The following is a 22,286-nucleotide window of genomic DNA, read 5'->3' as shown; positions in this document are numbered from 1 at the left end:
CATTTTCAGGGAATCGTGTCCCTGTACCCCTAGGTCCCTCTGTTCTACAACATTTCCCAGGGTTCCTGACTAGCCGTGATCCCAATTGCCGGAAACAATGTCCCTTTGCCTCTGGGACCCTCTGTTCTACAACACTCTCCACGGCCGTGCCTACCGGCGACGTCAGTTTCACGTAACCATGCATTTGTAGCCCTCCGTTCTTTAACATCTCCCAAGTTTCCTCTCGTTAACCGTGGAAGTCCCACCCTGCTGTTTGTCTACCTGAAATGAAATAGCTCAAAATAAAATGTATGTGCTCCTGCTCGGCCAACTTCTCCGGCTGATCGAGGTCCCACTGTAAGAGATAAATGTCTCCACTGCCTAAAACGCCGTCGGCGTTAATGTCATCTGCAAGCTCACCTACCGCGTATTGTGTAATCTGCCGTAGTTGACAAACCACCACCGACCCCCCAGTTGACGTCGCTACTGACAGGCTTCCTGCCTGAGAAATGAACTGCAACCCTTAAGCGTGTCCGCTATCGCCGAGCCAATTGTATACCTAATCAGCCATTCCTCCCTGCATCGCACACCGTCTCCCAGAGCGGTATGCCGTTTTGGGACTTTTTAAAATCTGTGTACATTACATCCAGCACCTCGACCTGATCAGTCCTCCGCAATCAAATTGGTCAGACAGATCTGTCACCCCATCTCCAGACCAGTCTGAGCTCTTGTTAATAGCCTTGTTCAAGCCACAGTATGGTACATCTGCTATCAATTCCTGTTCTGTCCTTCACAGTCAGATCCGCCCGGTAATTCCCCCTGGGTTTCTCGCCACCTGTCATCTCCTTCATTCTTCTCTCCTATACTCTCCTTATCTTTCCCTCTCCCGCCCATTCTCACGGCTCCATTCCTTCTCGGTCTCTCTGTACATTCCTGTTTCCCATCTCCCAGAGTGATCTACCATCTGGGGTCTTGATACGGGACTTGTCAAGCGTCCGTTATAGCGACCAATTTGGACGTATCAGCAAGTCAAATTCTCCTGGGTGTCACGGTCCGTTCCGAGGTCCACATTCCAGTTCATGGTCCAGTCTGCAGCCTCCGGACTCGGGTCCTCGGACTGTCCCTTATTTCGGTTGAACTTAATCATAGCACTTGATCCTCATCTTGTAGCTGGGAATATAAGTGGCCCTGGGATTGAGTGTGGTTGGGGGGTGGTCATCTTGTCAATCTTCCCTGGGATCTTGTCCTCGCCTCCGTGGGCTAAATCAGGCCGTTCTGCTGATGCCTTGCGGGGAAATCTGTCTTGTATTGTCTTTGCCTCCGTCGGGTAATTCAGTCCGTTCTGCCATTACCCGATGGATGGTACTGCCCAGCCTTGATGTGGAGTAACAGTTGAGTCCCGGCTTGTTGAAGGATAACTCCCGGCTGCATGTCTACGTGCTGTCCATGTCAGTGTCTTGTTAAAGAGGAGTCCCGACTTGTCGAAGGATAAGTCCCGGCTCTGTGTTGAGGTACAGTTCCTAGTCTACATCCAAGCTCCAGCCTCCGAGTTATTCAAGCGCCAAGCTCTTCAAGAACCAAAGCCCAAAGCTCGATCTCCAAGAACCGCAGCCTCAAGCCTCGAGAACCAAGAATCCCAATCTCAAGCCTCGAGAACCAAGAACCCCAGCCTCAAGCCTCGAGAACCAAGAACCCCAGCCTCAAGCCTCGAGAACCAAGAACCCCAACCTCAAGCCTCGAGAACCAAGAACCCCAGCCTCAAGCCTCGAGCTCCAAGAACTCCAGCCTCAAGCCTCGAGCTCCAAGAACCCCAGCCTCAAGCCTCGAGAACCAAGAATCCCAATCTCAAGCCTCGAGAACCAAGAATCCCAATCTCAAGCCTCGAGAAACAAGAATCCCAATCTCAAGCCTCGAGAACCAAGAATCCCAATCTCAAGCCTCGAGAACCAAGAATCCCAATCTCAAGCCTCGAGAACCAAGAATCCCAATCTCAAGCCTCGAGAACCAAGAATCCCAATCTCAAGCCTCGAGAACCAAGAATCCCAATCTCAAGCCTCGAGAACCAAGAATCCCAATATCAAGCCTCGAGAACCAAGAATCCCAATCTCAAGCCTCGAGAACCAAGAATCCCAATCTCAAGCCCCGAACTCCACGAATCCCAATCTCAAGCTCCAAGAACCCAGGCCTCGTCACGTCTACGCCTGGTTTGGGGTCCGAACCCAAGTCAAGACTCGGTCCTTGTCCAGTCACGGGCTCGGGGTCCACGCCCAGGCTCCTTGCCCACAGTCCCTCGTCCTGGCCCTGCTCTCCTAGCCTAGTCTGCGACCTGTCCCGTCCGTTAATTCTGTCCCGTCTTGTTCTTAGTGCTTTAGTGTCTGTGTCCTGCATCAACGCCCACCCAACCTTATGACACTGAGACCCACAAAATTCTGCAGAGTCGTCTACAAAGTGAAAAACAGAATATTGTCCTCCCTGTTCACCATGTCTACTACACTGTTCTCATGAAACGTCCTGGTTCCTCACTAAAAATATAATCACTGCTCCGCCCATTACCGCAAGAAACTGGAGAGCGTTGTGGAAAGAGCTGAGCCCAGCTCCGCAACCAGCTTCCCCTCCATAAACTCTGACTGCACGTCCTGCTGCCTCGGGAATACAGTCAGCATCATCAAATAAATGGTTCCACCCACCCCGAACAGTCTCTCCTCTGCACCCTCCCATCGGAGTGAAAATGGGAAATCATGTATCAGGTGGTTCAAGGACAGTTTGTACACGACAGTAATCAGACTACTGAACGGACACCTAATGCGATAAGATGTACTCTTGACCTCAAATCCTCCTCTTCGTGGCTCTTCAACCTTATAGTCTGCCTGCACAGCAATTTTTCAGTAACGTTGATACTTTATTCTGCATTCTGAGATCGAGTAACCTTGTTCTCCTCCAATGAAGTGACCTGTAACTATGGACGTGGGTGGGATCTCCCCTCTCTGTGATGTATATAAACGATCTGAATGAAAGTATAGGTGGGTGGTTTGTTCTGTTTCTAGATGATAGGCTGATGGGTTTTGTGGATCGCTTAGAGGACCTGTAAAGACATGGTTCAGTTTCTGATTTGTGATGGAGAAATGTTAAATGCTGTTCAACCCGGACAATCTTAAAATGTCGCACCTTGGTAGGTCAAATATCCAGAGATAGCGGACTATTAAAGACAGAACCTTCAAGTGTGTTGTTCAGCACCGGGGTCCTGTGGACCTATGCATTGGTCCATCCATTCTGAGAGGATGACGAAGAAGGCTTATATCATTCTTTCCATTATCAGTTATACCAAGCTTATATCAGTTGGGGCACTGAGTTTAAAACTTCGGCTGTTATAAAGCAACTTCATAAAAACAAAAATCACTGGTTAGGCTGAACCAGGCGTATTGTATACAGTTCTGGTCACCCCATTATCGGAAGGATGTCAGGGCGTTGGGGAGCTTCCGGAGAGGTTTAACAGGACTCTGTCGGGATTCGGTGCCACGTGTTACAACGAGAGGTCGGACACCTGGGTCGCTTCCTCTCGAGCGGAGGAGGCTCAGTGCAGATCTGACTGATCTCTGGAATCCGTCAGACACCTGTCAGACTTTGCCAAGACAAGGAATTTGGACTGTCGGGGATGACGGCTGAAAGTAGATGGGATTGTGAGAGGGAGGGGTGATCGTGATGGTGGGATAGGGCGCGGATGGTGGGTGGAAGGGAGACCCAGTGGGGGATAAGGCTGATTTCACACACACTCTGAATGGGCTCTCTACAGGTGCGCAGAAACAGGAGCCGAAGCAGAACATCGGAAATCGATCTCCCTACTCTGTCTCGTTACGATCGGCCTCGTCGCGATGGTGGCCGGGCTTTCGATCTATGGTGAGTGGAACGGGCTCCGGGTGTAGTCATACCGTAAACAAACAGAGTCAAATGAAATGTTAGCGCAAAAAGCTCACTCTGACACCGACACGTTCCTCACCGTGACAGCGGCAAGACCCTCGCCGTGACACAGACGTTACCCTCAACATAGCATAGAGAAGACCCTTACCATTATTACGATAGTACCCTCACACCGTGCACGACAGTACACTTGCCGTGACACCGACACATCTCTCACCGCTACACTGACACAGCCTTCACCGTGAGATCTGTACACCCTTCTCTGTGACATCGACACTCCCCTATCCATGACACCAGCATTCCCGACACTCCCTACACCGTGCCACCGTCCAGTCCACACCATTACACCAACACTCCCCTAACCGTGACTTTTACCTCACATCGTAACGCTGACACTGTCACGTCCCTCAACCGTGACACCTTTCAGACCACACTTCGGGACATCGTCACGCCCCTTACCATGTCATGGACTTCCCCCTCACTGTGACATGGACACTCCGTCTCACTGTAATACTGACACTCCGAGCACAGTGATCCGGACACTCTCCACACCGTGACACCGACTCTCCCTTTAATGTGACACCGCTACTCCCCTGAACGTGACACCGAGACGGAGAACAGTGACTCCCTTTCACCGACACTCCCTCTCACCGTGACACTTACTCTCCCCACACCGCAACATTGACACCCCCCTCACAGTGACACCACCACTCCGCTCACCGTGACACCAACACTCTCCTCACTGTGACACCGGCACTAACTTCTCCGTAACAATGATGCAACCTTCTGCGTGCAAGCAACACACCCCACATCGTGACATCGACAGGCTCCTCTCTGTGACACCATTATTCCCCATATTGTGTCACAGAGAGGTCAATCACTGTGACACAAACAGACATATCACTGTGACGTCGTCACACACCTCACTGTGACACAGACACACTGCTCAGTGTGATACCGACACATCTCTCATTGTGACACCGACAGGCCCCTCACTATAACAGTCACACATCCCTCACTGTGACATAGACACGCACCTCAGTGCGACACCGACACTCCCCACACAGTGACATCGACACTCCTCAGACCTCGTCACATCGAGACCTCTCACTGTGACACAGACACTCCCCTCATCTGACACCGACACACCTCATACCGTGTCACTGACACATACTTTACTATCCCTCTCAGTATCGCAGACTCGACTGTCTCTGATCACCGCCGACCGAAACTACCGGAGACTTTGGGAACAACATCAGGAGATGAACAGGACCCAGCGCCAATATCAACAGCATGTCCATGAGTTGAACACAACCCTTGAATCCAGGACATCCGAGAACTCCCTCCTGGTTCTCTCTCAGAGAACCTGTCTGAATAGTCTTTCCGCCATGAACAACAACCTGACTATTCTCGAAAACAACATTTCCGTCCTCAACTCGGATCTCTCGGAGCTGAATCGAACGCACAACGATCTCCGTTATCAGTTCAATCAGCTCGAAATGAAGTACAGAAACATCACCGAAAACAAAGCTCAGATTTGCCAATACCTTATCAGGAGAACAGGTGAGACGACATCCTCCGTTTCAACTGCTCCATATAACAGGGGGTGAGAATGGAAGATGTGGAGAGTTTCACTGCATCACTTACCCCGGGAGTATGCGATGGGACAGTGTGGAGGGAGATTCACTCTGTGTCTGACACCGGGAGTGTGTGAAGGAACGGTGTGGAGGGAGTTTCACTCTGTGTCTGACCCCGGGAGTGTGTGATCGGACGTTGTGGAGGAAGATTCACTCTCTGACCCGGAGAGTTCGTTATGGAACGGTGTGGAGGGAGTTTCACTGTGTGTTTGACCCTGGGAGTGTGTGATGGGATGGTGTGGAGGGGGTTTCTCTGTATGTCTGATACCGGGAGTGTGTGATGGGACTGTGTGGAGGGAGATTCACTCTGTGCCTGACCCCGGGATGTGTGATGGGACTGTGTGGAGGGAGATTCACTCTGTGCCTGACCCCGGGATGTGTGATGTGACGTTGTGGACCGAAATTTACTCTGCGCCTGACCCCGGGAGTGTGTGATGGGATGGTGTGGAGGGAGATTCACTCTGTCTGATCTCGTGAGTTTGTGACGGGACGGTGTGGAGGCAGATACATCTAGTATCTGAGCCCGGGAGTGTGTGATGGGACGGTGTGTAAGAAGCTTAAACACAAAGTACTCTGCAGATGTTGCTGTCAAAGCAACACACACAGCACGATTGATGAATTTAACAGGTCGGGCAGCTTCCGTGGAAAGGAACAGTCAACGTGTTATGGCCGTGACCCTTCATCAGGACTGAGGGGTGGGCCAGGGACTCTATAGAGAACGTGGGGGAAGTTTGGGAAGGTTAACGATGGTCGGTGCTTGGTGAAAAACAAGTGAGGGTTGAGATCAAGATGAGTGTAATGGGAAGCAGCGAGGGGATAGGCAGGAAAGGTAAAGAAGCTTCCCCTATGGATGTTGCCTGATGTGAAGATCAAGTCGTATGAATCAAGGTTAGCAGAGCTGGGACTTTTCTATTTGGAACGTAGAAGAATGAGAGGGGACGATATGGTCTACAAGATTATGAGAGGCATTGATAGGGTGGATAGTCAGTATCTGTTTTGCAGGGCACCAATAGCAAACACCAGGCGGCATATGTAAAACGTCAGGGAGGGAAGTTTAGGGGAGATATCAGGGGTAAGGTTTTTACATAGACGGTTGTGAGCGCCTGGAATGACTTGCCAAGGATGGTGGTGGAGGCTAAAACTTTAGGGACATTTACGAGCCTCTTGGACAGGCACGGGGTTGAAAGAAAAATGGAGGGTAATGGGGTAGTGTGGCTTTAGTAATTTTTTTAAAGGATTGTGCCACTTGTGTTCTATTGTTCGAAGGAATGTAAGGGAAAAACATTATATGTAGTGGAAGAAGGAAAAACCATGAGGGAGGTGAGAGTGAGCTGGAGGAGGAGGAAGAGTGAAAGTGGGAAGAGGAAGGGAGCTGGAGGGAATTACTCGAAGTTGGAGAATTCAAGGCAGCTTCCATCTGTGTCTGACACTGTATAGTGTGTAGGGACGGTGTGCAACCAGCGACACCTACTGTATGATGCCGGGAATGCGTGATTCGACAGGACGGGAACTGTATTGCATCACTTTGCGTCTGACCCTGACTGTGTGAAGAGATGATGCATCAGGACCTTCTCTCTGCGATTGACGTCTCGGTGATAGCTCGGGACAAGCGGGTTTTGCTCTATGTTTGACTGCTAGAATGAGTGACGTCACTGGCGGAGTGAGCTTCGCTCCACGTCTGATCCCAAAGGAATGTGACAGGACGATGTGGAGGGTGTTTCATATCTACCCCGGGTGTGGGTGATGGGACGGTGTGCAGGGAGTTTCACTCTATGTCTGACCCCGGGAGTGTGTGATGGGACGGTGTGGAGGGAGTTTCACACTGTGTCTGACCTCTGGTATGTGTGATGGGACGGTGTGGGGGGAGATTCAGTCTGTGTCTGACCCCTGGTGTGTGTGATGGGACGGTGCGGAGGGAGATTCACTCTGTGACTGACCCCGGGAGTGTATGATGAGACGGTGCGGAGGGAGATTCACTCTGTGCCTGACCCCGGGAGTGTGTGATGGGACGGTGTGGAGGGAGATTCACTCTGTGCCTGACCCCGGGAGTGTGTGATGGGACGGTGTGGAGGGAGATTCACTCTGTGTCTGACCCCGGGAGTGTGTGATGGGACGGTGTGGAGGAAGATTCACTCTGTGTCTGAACCAAGGAGAGTGCGACGGGACAGTGTGGAGGGAATTTCACTCTGTTTGATCCTGGACAATGTGATGGGACCATGTGGAATGACTGACATCTGATTTCCGAGCCCGGGAGTGTGTTAAAGGGCGAAGTGGAGGGAGCTTAAACACAAAATATTCTGCACATGCTGCGGGCAAAGCAACACGCACATCACGATTGATGCACTCAGCAGGTCGGGAGGATTCCGTGGAAAGGAACAGACAACGTTTTATGGCTGCGACCCTTCGTCAGGACTGAGCGGTGGGAGCTGGGGCTCTATAGAGAACATGGGAGAAAGGTGGGAAGGATAAGTATGGTAGGTGCTGGATGAGAAACCGGTAAGAGGGAAGATCCTGGGTAGCAGGGAATGTATAGGCCGGACGGTAAAGAAACCTCCCCTATGGGTGCTGCCGGGTTTGGAGATCAAGTCATATGAAGCAAGGTTAGCAGAGCTGTGACTTTTTTCTTTGGAGCGTAGAAGACTGAGAGGGGACTTGATAGAGCTCTACAAGATTAAGAGAGGCATAGATAGGCTGGAGAGTCAGTGCCTGTTTCCCAGACCGCCAATAGGCTAAAAAATTCAGGGTATTTTAGAGCCTCTTTGACAAGCACATTAATGAAAGAAACATGGAAGGTTATAGGGTAGCGTGGGTTTAGTACATTTTGCAAAGATTACATTGGTTGGCACAACATGGAGGGCTGAGGTGCCTGCATTGTGCTGTGGTGTTCAATGGTTCTAAGGAATGTAATAGAAAAGCACGATAGATAGTCGAAGGAAGCGGTACCATGAGGGAACTGATAGGGAGCTGGAGGAGGAGGGAACAAAGAAACACAGAAAATAGGTGAAGGAGTAGGCTATTCGGCCCTTCGAGCCTGCACCGCCATTCAGTATGGTCATGGCTGATCAACCAACTCAGATCGCTGAACCTGCTTTCTCTCCATACCCACTGATCCCTTTAGCCAAAAGGGTCATATCTAACTTCCTCATAAATATAGCCAATGAACCGGCCTCAACTGTTTCCTGTGGCAGAGAATTCCACAGATTCACCACTCTCTGTCTGAAGAAGTTTTTCCTCATATCGTTTTTCCTCATATAAGTGTTTCCTTTTCCTAAAAGGCTTCCCCTTTAGACTAGAACTGTGACACCTTGTTCCGGACTTCCCCAACGTCGGACACAACCTTCCAGCATTTAGCCTGTCCAATTCCTTTCGAATTTTATATGTTTCAATATCCCCCCTTATCTTCTAAATTCCAGTGATTAAAACTGGGATGTGGGAAGGTAGGGGGAAGGAATTACTGGAAACTGGAAAGTTCAAGGGAGCTTCGTTCTGTGTCTGACACTGGAAAGTGAGAAGCGACGATGTGCAAAACAGCGACAACTACTGTCTGATGCCGGGACTGTGTAATGCGGCATGTCGGGTACTGTATTACATTACTTTGCGTCTGACCCTGACTGTGTGAAGAGATGATGGATCAGGACCTTCTCTCTGCGTTTGACATCTCTGTGATAGCTCGGAAGAAGCGGGTTTTGCTCTCTGTTTGACTACCTGAATGAGTGACGTGACTGTGCGGAGTGGGCTTCACTCCACGTCTGATCTCAAAAGAATGTGACAGAGCGATGTGGAGGGAGTTTCACAGCGTCCCCGGCTGTGTGTGAGATGGGACGGTGTAGAGGGTGTTTCACTCTGTGACTGACCCCGGGAGTGTGTGATGGCACGGTGTGGAGGGAGAATTCCACTGGGTCTGAACCAGGGAGTGAGTGATAGGACTTTGTGGAGGGAGAATCACTCTGTGTCTGATCACGGGAGTGTGTGATCGGGCGGTGTGGAGGGAGATTCACTCTGTGTCTGACCCCGGTAGTGTGTGATGGGACAGTGCGGAGAGATTTTCACTCTGTGTTTGACCCCGGGTGTGTGTGATGGGACGGTGTGGAGGGAGATTCACTCTGTGTCTGACCCCGGTAGTGTGTAATGGGACAGTGTGGAGGGAGATTCACTCTGTGTCTGACCCCGGGAGTGTGTGATGGGACAGTGCGGAGAGATTTTCACTCTGTGTTTGACCCTGGAAAATGTGATTGGCCGTGTGGAATGTGCGACATCTAGTGTCTGAGCCCGGGAGTGTGTTATAGAATGGTGTGGAGGGAACTTAAACACAAAGTACTCTGCACATGATGCGGTCAAGGCAACACAAACAGCATGCTTGATGAACTTAGCAGGTCGGGCAGCTTCCGTGGAAAGGAACAGTCAATGTTTTATGATCGTGACCCTTCCTCAGGACTGAGGGGTAGGGCAGGGGCACTATAGAGAACGTGGGGGAAGGGTGGGAAGGTTAAGGATGGTAGGTGCTAGATGAAAAGCCAGTGAAGGGAAAAATGAAGCTGTGGGTTATGGGTAGCAGCTAGTGGATAGGCAGGAAAGGTAAAGAAGCCTCCCCTATGGATGTTGCCTGATGTGGAGATCAAGTCGTATGAAGCAAGGTTAACAGAGCTGGGAATTTTCTGTTTGGAGCGTAGAAGAATGAGACGGGACTTGATAGAGGTGTTCAGAATTATGAGAGGCATAGATAGGGAGGATAGACAGTACCTGTTTTGCAGGGCACCAATAGCAAACAACAGAGGGCATATGTAAACAGTAAGGGAGGGAAGTTTATTGGAAACCACAGGGTTATGACTTTTTAGTCAGAGGGTTTGTGAGCGGCTGGAATGACTTGCCAGCGATGGTGGTGGAGGCTAAAACGTTAGGGGCATTTAAAAGTCTTTTGGACAGGCACATATTTGAAAGAATAATGGAGTGTTACTGGGTAGTGTGGGTTTAGTACATGTTTTTAAGAATTATATGGGACGGCACAGCATGGAGGGCTGAAGGGCCTGCATGGTGCTGTTGTGGTCTGTGGTTCTAACGAAGGTAAGAGGAACTCTCCATGGGTAGTTGTAGGAGGTGGAAGCATGGTGGAGGTGACAGGGTGCTGGAGGAGGAGGAAGAGTGAAACTGGGATGCTAGTACGGAAGGGGAGGGAATTACTGGAAGGTGGAGAATCCATGGGAGCATCGTTCTGTATCTGACCCTGTAAAGTGTGAGGGGACGTTGTGCAAACAGCGACGCCTAGTGTCTGATGCCGGGATTGTGAGATTCGGCTGGTCGGTACTGTATTACATCACTTTGAGTCTGACTCTGACTGTGTGAAGAGATGATGCATCAGGACCTTCTCTCTGCGATTGACATTCTGTGATAGCTCGGAAGAAGCGGGTTTTGCTCTATGTTTGACTGCTAGAATGAGTGGCGTGACTGGGCGGAGTGAGCTTCGCTCCGCGTCTGATCCAAACAAGAATGTGATAGAACGATGTGGAGGGAGATTCACATCGACCCCGGGGGTGTGTGATGAAACGGTGTGGCGGGATATTCACTCTGTGTCTGACCCAGGGTATGTCTGATAGGACGGTGTGGAGGGAGGTTCACTCTATGCCTGATCCCGTAAAGAGTGTGATGGACAGTGTGAAGGGAGCCTGTTTCTGTGTCTGACCCAAGGTTTGTGTGATGGGGCGATGTGGAGGGAGATTCATTCTGTGTCTGACCCCGGGAGTGTGTGATGGGTCCGTGTGGAGGGAGATTCACTCTGTGTCTGACCCAGGGTATGTCTGATAGGACGGTGTGGAGGGAGGTTCACTTTATGCCTGGTCCCGTCAGTGTGTGATGGACGGTGTGGAGGGAGATTCACTGTGTGTCTGACCACGGGGTTGTGTGATGGGACGGTGTGGAGGGAGCGTCGCACTGTGTCTGAGCTCGGCAGTTTTTGATGGGACGGTGTAGAGGGAATTTCACTCTGTGTCTGACCCCGTTGGTGTGTGATGGGACGGTGCGGAGGGAGTGAGAGATGGGACGGTGCGGAGGGAGTGAGAGATGGGACGGTGCGGAGGGAGTGAGAGATGAGACGGTGTGGAGGGAGATCCAATCTGAGTTTGACCCCGGGAGTGTGTGATGGGACTGTGTGGAGGGAGATTCACTCTGTGTCTGACCCCGGGAGAGTTTGATGGGAAGGTGTAGAGGAATAATCACTCTGTGTCTGACCCCGGGAGTGTTTGATGGGACCGTGTAGAGGAATAATCACTCTGTGTCTGACCCCGGGATTGTTTGATGGGACCGTGTAGAGGAATAATCATTCTGTGTCTGACCCCGGGAGTGTTTGATGGTACCGTATAGAGGAATAATCACTCTGTGTCTGACCCCGGGAGTGTTTGATGGGACCGTGTAGAGGAATAATCACTCTGTGTCTGACTCCGGGAGTGTTTGATGGTACCGTATAGAGGAATAATCACTCTGTGTCTGACCCCGGGAGTGTTTGATGGGACCGTGTAGAGGAATAATCACTCTGTGTCTGAACACGGGAGTGTGTGATGGGACGGTGTCGTGGGAGCTTCACTCTGTGACTGAACACGGGAGTGTGTGATGGGACGGTGTCGTGGGAGATTCACTCTGTGACTGAACACGGGAGTGTGTGATGGGACGGTGTGGAGGGAGGCTAACTTTTTACTGATCCCAGTTGATGCGACGGGAATTATGGAGGGAGATATCTGGTTTCTTTATTCTTAGTTGCAGAGCAAACGTGTCCGCAAATCTGGATCAAAAATGAAGACCGGTGTTATTTCATATCCAAGATCGCAAATACTTATGATGGAGCGAGGCAACATTGTTCAGAACTTGATTCAGGGCTCCTCGAAATAAATTCAAACAAGGAAAAGGTATGTCTTGCCCTGAGAAGAGATATCAGTAATCAGGAGATCCCGGGATGAGACAAACAGTGATTCTCCCCCCACACAATCCTACTCCGGCCACCGACACCCCCCCCCCCCCCCGCCCACACTCCTGGGAAGATCATTCCACAATGTCCCGTCGCACACTCCCGGGGTCAGACACAGAGTGAATCTCCCTCCACAGCGTCTCATCACACACTCCCGGGGTCAGATACAGAGTGAATCTCCGTCCACCCCGTCCCATCACATACTCCCGGTGGCAGACACAGAGTGAATCTCCCTCCACACCGTCCCATCACACAATCCCGGGGTCAGACACAGAGTGAATTTCCCTCCACACCGTCCCATCACACACTCCCGGGGTCAGACACAGAGTGAATCTCCCTCCTCACCGTCCCATCACACACTCCCGGGGTCGGACACAGAGTGGATCTCCCTCCGGACCGTCCCATCACACACTCCCGGGGTCAGACACAGAGTGAATGTCCCTCCAGACCGTCCCATCACACACTCCCGGGGTCAGACACAGAGTGAATCTACCTCCACACCGTCCCATCACACACTCCCGGGGTCAGACACAGAGTGAATGTCCCTCCAGACCGTCCCATCACACACTCCCGGGGTCAGACACAGAGTGAATCTACCTCCACACCGTCCCATCACACACTCCCGGGGTCAGACAGAGAGTGAATCTCCCTCCACAACGTCCAATCACACACTCCCGGGGTCAGACAGAGAGTGAATCTCCCTCCACACCGTCCCATCACACACTCCCGGGGTCAGACACAGACTGAGTCTCCCTCCACACCGTCCCATCACACACTCCCGGGGTCAGACACAGAGTGTATCCCCTCCACACCATCCCATCACACACTCCCGGGGTCAAACACAGAGTGAATCTCCCTCCATACTCCCGAGCTCAGTCAATGGGTGTTTCCCTCTCTGCTCCGTCCTTTCACATGGATATGCAATGACAGAGTCTGTTTCTAAACATTATCTGAAATGATTTAATTTCACAGAATTTTGTTTCTAATGCTGTCTATCAATCTGTATCATACTGGATCGGAAAATGCGCAAACAGGTGAGGTTTGGACTGTTGCCGGTCTGTGGTGTTGGATTGGGACAGTGGGTTAGTTTGGAGAATGAAACGAGGTCGTGTGGATAGAGTCGGGCAGTGGGATTAGTTTGAGTTCTGACCCAGATCTATGGGGAGAGAGGGAGTCAGTGAGATCAGTTTGGACAAAGGCTCGGTGTTGTTTTGAGAGTGGAGCCGCGGGATTAGTTTGTTGACTGACAGAGTGTTGTCCCGAGAGGGTGAGGAAGTGGGATTAATTTGGGACATTATTCGGGATTTTAGCAGAGCGCGGTATAATGAGATTCGTTCGGCCATGGACCTGGAGCTGTGAGGAGAGCGCGGTATCATGGGATTAGTTCCGAGGCTGACTGTGGGCTGTGGGGAGAGCGCGGTATCATGGAATTAGTTCCGAGGCTGACAGGGGGCTGTGGGGAGAGTGCGGTATCATGGGATTAGTTCCGAGGCTGACTGTGGGCAGTGGGGAGAGCGCGGTATCATGGGATTAGTTCCGAGGCTGACAGGGGGCTGTGGGGAGAGTGCGGTATCATGGGATTAGTTCCAAGGCTGACCGGGGGCTGTGGGGAGAGCGCGGTATCATGGGATTAGTTCCGAGGCTGACAGGGGGCTGTGGGGAGAGCGCAGATCAGAGCTATTAGTTTGGCGACGTCTCCGGTTGTCTACTGGGACTGTTTTTTCTCTATTGAAATTGTCTAACCCTCTTTGATAGAAATGTGGCCTCTGATCTTCTGTACAAGATATCCTATGGGTCGACCAGCTGCAGTAACTGCGGCTCGTACGGGAGTTATAATTGCAAATGGAAACACAGATTCATCTGCGAGAAGTCGGCACATTTAGACACGGATATTCCTGAAGAGATCCAAGGTTTCTGTCAACAGCCCGTGGGGCCGAGTTCAATCAACTGACTGCACCTCACTTCTCGCCATTCAATCTGCCCCACTCTCAAACCATTTCTACATCTCCCCCTTTCTACTGTTTTTTCTCTTTTTACCCTTCATCTCTCTAACTCACTCCCTTTCCACCCCTCCTCTCCCGATCGAACCCCAGTCTCTGCCTCTCCTCTCTCCGTTCTCTATACACACTCTCAACCAAGGGGAAAAAAGACTGTGCACATTCACCCTATCTGTGCCCCTCCTGGCTTCATACCCACGCTCCAACGAATATAGACACATCCTTCTTGTCTTCTCTCCATATCTCAGACGCTCGAGTCCCGGCAACATCCTCGGAATTCTCCCTCAGACACTCTTTCCAGCTCAGTGACATCTTTCCTCCATGAGGGCGACCGGAACTGAACACCGCCCTCCAAACGCGGCCTCAGTGACGCCTTGTACAACTTCAACGTGAGCTCAGCACGGTGAAAAGTTGTAAAATTAACATAAGTTTGGAAAATTAATAAATACTGCATACAGTTGAATACCGATGGAGTGTTTAAGTGTTCAGGGAGCGTTCGCAATCTGATGGCGGAGGGGAAGCAACTGCTCGTAAATGGTTGAGTTTTAAGACGCCTGTACCCTTCCCCGATGGTTTCGATGAACACAGGGTAATTCCCGGCGGGAGTCCGTGGAATTTCACCGGCATTTCCTCGGTGATGAAAGTGGTCTTCCCGAGGCATTTCTTCTTGAACATGTTCTCGGTGGAGGGGAAGATCGCTGACGGGCAATAATTAGCAGTCTGAACCTTCAAGGGAAAGTGACAGCGAACCACACTCCGGGGAAAGCTGGATGTTCAGTCGGGAACATGGCACCTTCTCCGTGTTTGAATGAATGAGCTATGTGTAACCAGATGGATTCGGCATTCTGCTCTTTGGGTCTTACCGTATATTGTCTCTCAGTGTCGGTCTAATCTCGTCCTTAATTACGAACGCCAATCCACCTCCTTGACATTCCTGCTTATCTATCAATATTGCCTGATATCCTTGGATATTAAATTCCCAATCCTCTCCACCCTGCAACCACGTCTCTATAATGGCCACTATATCATTCCCTTTTGTACTGCTTTGTGCCACACGTTCACCGACCTTATTTGGAAAAATACGGGCATTCAGACAAAGTGACTTAACACTCATTGTGCTTTTAAAATCATGTTATCTTTCTCTCGTTACACTTTAATTTTCTTCGCTTCACTTCACTCCACTCTTACTTTTTACTTTTCCGCTTTTTATTTTTCTCGCACAATGGAATGAAGGGAATGACAGACGCATGAGAGAGGAGCTTGCCCAGGGGGATTGGAGGAGGTTACTGGGGGCGACCACGGCATAGCAGAGTTGGGTAGAGTTTCGAGGAACAGTTCACAAGGCGCAGGATAGATATACCCCAGAGATAGAGCAGTTCTCATATGGCATCCGCGGCTGACGAGAGATAATAAGGACTACATTAAAGTCAACGGAATTTAATGTAAGTTAGCAATAGTGAGCAATAGTGAGTGTGAAGTCGGATGATGAAGTAGTTTTAAAAAAAAAAGCAGCCTCAACTGGCTGCGGAAGAATCAGTCTCTGTTCCTCAGGAGAAGGTTGTGGTCCTTTAAGAGGAATCAGAAAATAAGTGAACGTCAGCATGGCGTCTGTGAGTGCGGATCTTCCCGGACAAGACTGTTAGAGTTCTCAGAGGGAGTAACAAACCGAGTGGACACAGGAGAGACAGTGGATGTAACTGTGAGTGTCTGAGAGTGTGAATCCTGCCGTACAAGCCTGTTAGAGTTCTCAGAGGGAGTAACAAACCGAGTGGACACAGGAGAGACAGTGGATGTCACTGTGAGTGTCTGTGAGTGCGAATCTTCCCGGACAAGCCTGTTAGAGTTCTCAGAGGGAGTAACAAACCGAGTGGACACAGGAGAGACAGTGGATGTAACTGTGAGTGTCTGAGAGTGTGCATCTTCCCGGACAAGCCTGTTAGAGTTCTCAGAGGGAGTAACGAATCGAGTGGACACAGGAGAGACAGTGGATGTAACTGTGAGTGTCTGAGAGTGTGCATCTTCCCGGACAAGCCTGTTAGAGTTCTCAGAGGGAGTAACAAACCGAGTGGACACAGGGGAGACAGTGGATGTCACTGTGAGTGTCTGTGGGTGCGAATCCTGCCGGAAAAGCCTGTTGGAGTTCTCAGAGGAAGTAACAAACCGAGTGGACCCAGGGGGACAGTGGATGTCACTGTGAGTGTCTGTGAGTGCGGATCTTCCCGGACAAGCCTGTTAGAGTTCTCAGAGGGAGTAACAAACCGAGTGGACACAGGAGAGACAGTGGATGTCACTGTGAGTGTCTGTGAGTGCGAATCTTGCCGGACAAGCCTGTTAGAGTTCTCAGAGGGAGTAACAAACCGAGTGGACACAGGGGGACAGTGGATGTCACTGTGAGTGTCTGTGAGTGCGAATCTTGCCGGACAAGCCTGTTAGAGTTCTCAGAGGGAGTAACAAACCGAGTGGACACAGGTGGACAGTGGATGTCACTGTGAGTGTCTGTGAGTACGGATCTCGCCGGTCAAGCCTGTCAGAGTCTCAGAGGGAGTAACAAACCGAGTGGACACAGGACAGGCAGTTGTTGTCACTCTCGTGGTTTTTCAAAGGGCATTTGACAAGGCGCCACACTTTAGCCAACTGAACAAGGGAAAATCCTACGGCGTTACAGGAGAGATTCTGGCATGGATCGCGGAATGGCTGACAGGCAGAAGGAAGAGCGTGGTAATAAAAGGCTGCTTTTCTGATTGGCCGTTGGTGTCTATTGGGGATCCTCAGTGGTCTGAATTGCGACAGTTAATTTTACCATGTTTGTTAACGATTTAGGAGATTGAATTGATAAATTCATGGCCAAGTGTGAGGATGATGAAAAGGTCGGTGAAGGGGTAGGTCGAGCTGAGGAAGCAATGCGATTACAGCAGGTTAGAGATAAATTGGAAGAATGGGCAAAATGGCAGAGCGAATGTAATGTTGCGAAACGTATGAAAATGAATTTTGGAATAAGGCACAACAGGGCGGACAATTATCAGTTGGGAGGAAGTTTCAAATATCAGAGGAGCAGAGTGAGTTAGGAGTCCTCGTGTAAGGTTCCCAGACAGTTTATTTGCAGTTTGGGTCTGTTGTAAAGAAGACAAGTGAATGTTACCATTTATGTGAAAGGGAATGAAACGGGAGAACAGGGCAATAATGCTGAGCCTTCTTTACGCTCTAACCAGGCAGAAACGAGTATTTGCAACGGTTCTGGGCCCCATATCCTAGATATGAGATATATCTACGGATAATATATGGCTAATGGAATGTTGGCCTTGATTACAAAGGGAATTGAGTACAAGAGCAAGGGAATCCTTCTGCATTTGTACAGAGCCCTGGTGAGACCATACCTGGAGTATTGGGTACAGTTTTGGTCTCCAGGGTTAAGGAAGGTCATCCTGGCTGTAGAGGAAGTGCAGCGTAGATTCATGAGGTTAATTCCTGGGATGTCTGGACTGTCTTACGCAGAGAGTTTAGAGAGACTGGGCTTGTACACACTGGAATTAAGGAGATTGAGAGGGGATCTGATTGAAACATGATTATTATGGGATTGGACAAGATAGAGGCAGGAAATATGTTCCAGATGCTGGGAGAGTCCAGTACCAGAGGGCATGGTTTGAGAATAAGGGGTAGGTTATTTTGGACAGAGTTAAGGAAAAACTTCTTCTCCCAGGCTGTTGTGGGGGTCTGGAATGCACTGCCTCGGAAGGTCGTGGAGGCCAATTCTCTGTATGCTTTCAAGTAGGAGCTAGATAGGTATTTTATGGATAGGGGAATCAAAGGATGAAGGGACAAGGCAGAAACCTGGTATTGATAGCAGATGATCAGCCATGATCTCAGAATGGCGGTGCAGGCTCGAAGGGACAAATGGTCTACTTCTGCACCTATTGTCTATTATCTATTGGATATTGTAAATAAAGGATGGGTTCTGATTGAAGAGAGTTCAGAGGAGGTTATCAAGGGTAATTAAGGAAATGAAGGGGTAAACTAAATAACATTTAGCTGCTTGGGGACTGCACTCACTGGAATTTAGAAGAATGCAGAAGAGCGGGAGTGGGAGTGGGCTAAGTCTGATTGAAACCTAACCAATGCTGAAAGAAGAGACAGGGTGGATAGGGAAGGTCTCTTCCTTTGGGGTTGGTGTATAGAACTAAACTACACAGCCTCAGAATTGAGGAGCACCCTCTCAGAACAGGGGTAGGGAGGAATTATTTATTTAACCAGCGAGTCGTGAATCTGTGGAATGCTCAACCACAGACCGAAGGAGACCAGGTTTCAGTGTGTATTTAAGTCGGTTTTTGATCGTTGATTTCCCTTCTCCTCATCTGGAAATGAATGCTGACGTGTATTTTCCTTCCTCACCAACTACTGCTCCTGTAACTTAATTTTGAGGGAATCCTGCACGTGGATGCCCAAACCCTTTTGTCCGTAGACTGCTGAATCTTCTCTACATTTAGAAAATAGTCTACACCTTTGTTTCTGATACCAAATTGCATGATCATGTACCTGCAAACACGTTATCCCATCAGACACTAGCTTGCCCGTTTTTCCTAATCTGTATGAACCCCTCTGTAGCCTGCTTGCTACTTAAACACTGTTTGTTGATCGGAAATATTTTGGCCGATCTACACTGACTGTGGTTTCCCGATGATGAAGTAAAACATTCGGTTGCAGAGGGAGATGCACTGCCCGGGATTTGGAGCTTGTTGTTTAGAAATGAGGAAATGATTGTGCTGAACTCTGAGCTGTCGTCAGTAAACCGCAGGCTGCTGTAGGTATTGTAATTGTCCAGATGGTCCGAGGCCCAGCAGGGGAGCTTCTCTGATCGTGTTCCATTTGGCTACCAATGGCATGGGTAGGATAAGTGAGGAGAAGACACAGGGTGTTAGGTTAAAGGGCAGGATCTCCAATATTGCTACCAGTGTCATGTGCTAGCAAGTCTAGAACCAGATTATACAATCTCCACACAGAGGTTTCTGATAGACACTGAGAAGTAGGCCACAGAGTTCCAGAACAGTTATTGCTGAGGTTGTGGAGGCGGATGGTGATAGGAACTCACGTAAAATTGGTAATCAGCTGGTAGAGATCAGTGCAGATATTTTCCTGGGCTGTATACATTTCAATGCAGAATAAACTGCTTTGGCTGAAAATAGTGCTGAAGATGACGCAACTGGCTTACAAACAGAGTGAATGTGTACTGAGGAGAGGCTATTGAGGAGGCAACATCGCAGTAAAATGGTTGAGTTGCAGCGTAAAATGTAGACGCCATCGAACTGGATGAATAGAGGTGATGAATTCTAATGCCCAGAGTATAATGGACAAAGCGGTGTTTCAGTGACAGGAGGCAAAGGGTGGGAATGAGCGGAGACTTTTTGTTTGGCTGCCGGTGGCTCATCACTTTCCACAGGGGCCTGTGTTGGGAGCAATACTTTCTACCTTGTATGACAATCATTTGGATGATGGAGCTGATTGCGTAGTTGCGACGTTTGCAGAGGATTTGAAGATGGGTGGAGGGGCAAGCTGTTTTCAGGAAGCCGAGAGCGCAGAGCCTCTTCTTTAAATGGAGAGAAAATTCGGAAAAATATCGAAGGATGAATGGGATCCTCTAAACGTTATCTTGCGGGTTGAAGAAAGTAAATGCAAAATCGGAATTCATTTCAAGAGGGCTGGAACATAAAAGCAATGATGTAATACTGAGAATTTACAAAGCATTGGTGAGGCCTCTCGTGGAGTACTGTGAACGGTTGTGGGCCTTTTATTTAGTAAAGGATGTACTGAAGCTGAAGAGGGTTCTAAAGAGAGTCAAGAGGTTGATTCCACAAAAATCGTTTGAAGACTCTGGGCCTACACCAGGATTAAGTCAATAAGTTGTGACCTCATCGAAACCTCTCAAATGGAGAAAGGCTTTGCTCGAGTGGATGTGGAGATGATTTCCCCGCAGGGAAAGACCAGAGGATACATCTAAGAATAGAGAGGCGCCCTCTGTGCACCCCTTATCCTTTGATTTCCAGTGTATTCCGGCACAGAGCCGTGAAAGCTTCCCGTATAACAAGGCTTTCACTCACAGAATAAGTATTGTGCACCTGTTGTGAACCCTGTCCAAAGTATGGACATCCTTTCCTCCATCCGGAGCCCCAAGATACTCACAACACTTAAACTGAGCCGCACCTGTGCCTTATAAAGTCACAAAATTCCATCCTTGCTTATATATTTCAGTCCTCCACAATAAAAAAAAGTAACATCATATTTTCCTTCCTCAGTACCGACTGAACCTGCAAATAAATCTTAAAGGAATCCTGCACGAGATCCCTTTGTACCGTAAATATTTCTGCATTTAGAAAATGGTCAACTATCATATTTTTCTATCAAAGTGTCTGGCCATACGCTCTCCCATACTGTATTCTATCTGCTGCACATTTGTCCATTTTCCTAATGTGTTTAAGTCCTTCTGCAGCCTCGCTTCTACCTCAAAATTGCCTCTTGATCGGTAATGTTATTATTGGCCTGCACTCACTGTGGTTCCCTGATGAGAAATTAAACATCCTGTTGCAGACGGTGATAACACTTTAACCGTCCGTTGGGTTAGACGGGGCAAAGTGTCTTTAGTGTGTCCAGGACGGTTTCCTGTCAGTATGTTGACAGGCCGAATAGGGGGAATGCCATAGTAAATCTAGTAATAGACAAGGAACCGGGTCAGATCACAGATCTCTCAGTGGGTGAGCATCTGAGGGACAGTGACCTCCTCTGTTGGCCTTTGGAATTATCATGGAAAAGAATAGAATCAGAGAGAATAGGAGAATTTTAATTGGGGAAATTGAAATTATGAAGATATAAGACTAGAACTTGCAGGTGTTAATTGGGGTGATGTTATCGCAAGGAAATATACTATGGACATGTGGTCGAAATTTAGGGATCAGGATGTTGGGGATAATTCGACCCAATGAGGAAGATAAAGACTGGTAGGGTGATGGAACCAGGGGTGACAAGTGAGGTGGACATCTAGTCAGGTGGTAGAGGGCAGCATACATGGGGTTTAGGAAGCAAGGATCAGATGGAGCTATTAAGGAATATAGGGTAGCAAGCAAGAAGGTTCAGAAGGGGCTGAGGAGAGCAAGTAGGGGGCATGAGAAAGCCTTGGCGAGAAGGGTAAAGGAAAACCCCAAGGCCTCTTTCAATGATGTGAAGAGCAAAAGGATGATAGGGGTGAAGGTAGGACCGATTACAGATAAAGGTGGGAATGTGTACCTGCAGGCTGTGGAAGTGTGTGAGATCCTTAATGAATACTTCTCTTCGGCATTTACCAATGAGAGGGAACTTGATGACAGTGAGGACAATATGAGTGAGGTTGATATTCTGGAGCATGTTGGTCCTGGGCTCCCTGCTTTTCGCGATTTTTATTAACGGCTTGGATGTGTGGGTAGAAGGGTTGGAAAGTTTGTATGAGACACAAAGTTTGTGTTGTTTTGGGTAGTGTTGAGGATTATCGAAGATTGCAGAAGTGGGCTCAGAAGTGGCAGATGGAGTTCAAACCTGAGAGGGGTCAGGTGTGCACTTTGACAGGACAAACTCCAAGGAGGAGTACTAAGTAAATGGCAGGATACTTGGTACCATGGAGAAGCTGATATATCTGGGGGTAGATGTCCACAGATCCCAGAAATTTGTCTCACAGGTAGTTAGGGCAGTTACGAAAGTTCACGGGGTGTTAGCTTCATTATACGAAGGATAGAATTTAAGGTTCAAGTTGTAATGATGCGGCCATATCAAAGTCTGGTTCAGCCACAC

The 22,286-nt window shown here is 49.3% G+C and overlaps 1 protein-coding gene across 1 annotated transcript; it reads left to right on the top strand.

The window, feature by feature from the left end:
- The first annotated feature begins 3,815 nt into the window (after positions 1-3,815).
- Positions 3,816-14,937, top strand: LOC132390430 (C-type lectin domain family 12 member A-like). Its single transcript, XM_059963036.1, has 5 exons — positions 3,816-3,873; positions 5,086-5,457; positions 12,276-12,424; positions 13,456-13,517; positions 14,239-14,937. The coding sequence occupies exons 1-5, from the start codon at positions 3,849-3,851 to the stop codon at positions 14,432-14,434; spliced, it is 804 nt and encodes a 267-aa protein (XP_059819019.1). The 5' UTR covers positions 3,816-3,848; the 3' UTR covers positions 14,435-14,937.
- Positions 14,938-22,286: the final 7,349 nt, after the last annotated feature.

Source organism: Hypanus sabinus, unplaced genomic scaffold (genome assembly GCF_030144855.1).
Source record: "Hypanus sabinus isolate sHypSab1 unplaced genomic scaffold, sHypSab1.hap1 scaffold_893, whole genome shotgun sequence".
Taxonomy (NCBI): Eukaryota; Metazoa; Chordata; class Chondrichthyes; order Myliobatiformes; family Dasyatidae; genus Hypanus; species Hypanus sabinus.
This window is presented reverse-complemented; position numbering and strand designations above follow the sequence as displayed.